Source organism: Anarrhichthys ocellatus, unplaced genomic scaffold (genome assembly GCF_004355925.1).
Source record: "Anarrhichthys ocellatus isolate YVR2014 unplaced genomic scaffold, GSC_Weel_1.0 scaffold13, whole genome shotgun sequence".
Lineage (NCBI taxonomy): Eukaryota > Metazoa > Chordata > Actinopteri > Perciformes > Anarhichadidae > Anarrhichthys > Anarrhichthys ocellatus.
The window spans coordinates 2,742,886-2,746,232 of NW_022280043.1; the positions used below are offsets into that span (position 1 = coordinate 2,742,886).

Consider the following 3,347-nt stretch of genomic DNA (forward strand, 5'->3'; position numbering starts at 1 on the left):
GAGAGAGAGAGAGAGAGAGAGAGAGAGAGAGAGAGAGAGAGAGAGAGTTTACTCGGTCCAGGTGAGGTAGGTTTGTCCCGGGTTAAGTCCGCCAACTGGCTGTCACTGATCGCTGCGCTCCCCCAAAACTGCCTCCTGACACCCTGAAACCACCAGGTCTGTTCAGAGTCTCAGCTACAAGACTACACTGCACCGCCCCCGCCCTCTGCACAAAACTTTACCCCCTACACACACACACACACGCACACACATTACAAGGCACAGACCACATCTGAGCGCGCAACGGGACAGGCACGTCACCACTCCTTTTATGGCACAGGCAAATTTTCTGCGGCGAATTGAGAGCTTCAGCCTGAAACAATAAATAATATTAAAGTGAGATTTACAACCACACGCTCAAATTAGTCCAGGAAAAATACGCAGGTAGCGACTTTGCGCGTAAATGCAAAGATTTGTAATCAATTAGACCACATTCTACTTTATTTTGGCCACTTTGTTCCACCATACCTGCATTTCTTTCCGTTGGGAATAATCCCTCTCTAATTAAGTCAGTAATTATTATGTCGGTTTACAGCAGAAAGCTCTTGAGCCGTGCAAGTTTAAGCAGCTTGGGCCCGCTAACCGTCTCACTCAACACCAGGCGATTTAAACATCCGATGTGACATAGGCCTACTTCGCTCTTGCTGAAATTAATATCCTGCAATGAAAACATGCAGTTTAATAAAGAAGTGACGGGCCAGAGCAGGCAGTTATTTTGTATATTCACTCTTCGGAACATTTTTCTTATCAAAAACTCTGCGCGTGTATTGGGAAGAGAGGTGTTTTAAACTAATAGGCACATTCGAGATTAATTCATCTTCACCACCAGACTCACTTTAAGACTGCAGTGGAGCAGTACCACAGTCAGTGGTGTGTTTTCTGTCAGCAGAGTTGATAGGAACCAGGTGAGAAGGTGAGGTAAAGAGTGAGAAGACCTTGACCTGCCAGATGGAGCGTCTCACCTCCATACCCTCCACCTGCCCGGCTCTCCTCCTTCAACACATGTCCTTCCATCCATCCAGCAATTCATCATTCCGTCAATCCCTTCCAGTGACCCCGTCTCCTTCCTTTGTTTCATTTAATTTGTGCAAACTTGGTTCACCTTGTCACATCTACCTGATCCCCTTTTGTGCAACAATGACATGTGTGTGTGTGTGTGTGTGTGAGTGAGAGTGAGTAAGGGAGAGGGTCTGTTCTGTCTCAACTGTGTCTATGTAAATCTATTAAGAGAGGGGAAAAAAAACACATGAGCACAGGAGGAAAAATACAAAAAAGAAATGGTGATGATGGAGTGAGGCGGCAGCAGACATATTCCTGTTCTTTTGGCCCAATTGGCTTCAGTGTGGCTTTTCCCAGAAGCCAGGTAACATGTTTTAATGCAGCTCAGTTTCAGTGTGTGCACGCTTTCATCTGTAATCCTTTTCTCCAGTCTCACATTCAATACAATTCTCACAGACATCCCATTTCCAGGAATACACACATTTACACAGACATACTGTTCAGGTTAAGTCCCGTCAGTCTGCCAATGTGTTCCAATCACTGATTTACTGCAGGTCCGCCTGGATTGATGGTTGCACCCGCACAGTAGCGCTTTCTATTCTACGCACTGTGCCCACGTCTCTCTTTACAAACTCCTGAGACTGTTAGGCAGATTGTTGTGTCAGATTAGGCCCACATCCTTTCTGCATTAGACAAATCCATTAGACACGCACCCAGCCAATATTACAACACTCATGTGCAGGGATGCATACTGGAGCCAGAATATCTGCAGATACACAAACACAAAATGCATAAACATAAAAACTGCTGAGCCAGAACAAGGCAATTAAATGGTATAAAGTACTCTTCCTATAACACGTGCCACTTGTCTTGAGTGGCTACTTAATATCACACAGAATCACATGCCAGACATGCCACTGTTTTTATAGGATGCCTTATAAAAAGGGCCAATATTTCATCTTTTGGGGAATTTTGATGACGAGCAAACAGAATCATGGAGTTTTTCCTTCTTAGGAGGAATATTTTCCGGTTATACAAAGGCACGCTAAGTCACCACCAGTGTCTTGGAGATTTAGTGAATTACTGATTTAGAGTCTCTGGGGACACAAAACATGTGATGGTGTGTGATTTAGTGTTGAGGAAACCAGAAAGACCGTGGCCATCCTAAACCTGAGGTTGTCTTATGTCAATGTCAGGATATTTATGAGAAAAACACACAGAGAGGAGGACATATATGATTTTAAAAAAAAAGGTACCAAATCACACAGCATTTGAACAAAAAAAAGTTTATTCCAGAACCTTTGAGTGTGATAATAAATACATGAACACTTGGCCAACATCCTTGTGTGGTGCACAAAGCACGCACACACACAGAGAGAGCACCTAAACCAGCTTCATCTCAGTGAAAACAATAAAGAAACCTTTTGTTCTATGCGTCTGGGTTGGTCCCTTTTACGCTGTAAACGCTTATCTGTGAGTGTGACGGTGTGAATGTGTTCTCAAACGTGGAAGGCTTTGGTAGATTTTTCCCCTCAAACAGTCCTATAGCTGGATTAACAGTAGTGCTTTACAGTCGACTGGCTGTACAAGTGGCTCAGCGTGGGTTGTGGTGACACACTTAAGTCGTTGAACCAAACCAGTTCGCTCTCCAGTTCGTCTACTGCTTAACTGTAGCAGAGGTGTCGGGACAGAGCAGTAAAATAAACAGTCACTTTTTTTTTTTTTTTTTTTTCTTCTTTTAAATAATTACATCATCAACAGTATGTGTGTCAAATATAAGCCATGCTGAAGACCATAGCATGAACTGTAAAGGTGTGTTTGTTTGTGGAATATGTGAGTGAGGATCGAAAAAAGGATCTCAGGCAAGTATGTTAAGTCCATGAATGTGTTCGTCTCAGTCTATTGTGGGCATTTGTGTTTTTCCTCCATCTCATTCATCTGTATATGTATATGTGTGTCAGTCGAAACCTGCTGACCTTTCAGGGTCAGTGCGCAGAGAGGAAGTCGGAGAGGACTGTGTGGAGCAGTAGTGGTCCATCCACGGACACACACAGACTGTGTCGGTGCTAGTTCAGTGACGGGGAGCGGTCGGTGGTCCACAGAAGCTCGATGTAGGGCCACCTGGTCTGTAGGCAGCGCTTCACTGGAGTGTCGTCGGTCCGAACCATGGGGTCCTCAAAACCCAGCACCAGAGCCGTCCCCTCCACATATTCCACCTGAGCGCACGCACACATACACAGTTAACCAAACACCCAAAAATTTACAGACAGACAGACAGACAGACAGACAGACAGACAGACAGACAGACA

General features: G+C 44.6%; 1 protein-coding gene across 1 annotated transcript in view; it reads right to left on the reverse strand.

Annotated features, from left to right (window-relative positions):
- Window positions 1-2,308: 2,308 nt before the first annotated feature.
- mindy3 (MINDY lysine 48 deubiquitinase 3) overlaps window positions 2,309-3,347 on the reverse strand; it is a 19,346-nt gene continuing 18,307 nt past the window's right edge. The window contains exon 16 of the mRNA XM_031852523.1: window positions 2,309-3,254. Coding sequence (XP_031708383.1) covers window positions 3,105-3,254 — 150 coding nt within the window. The 3' untranslated portion in view covers window positions 2,309-3,104. The remainder of the gene's footprint in view (window positions 3,255-3,347) is intronic.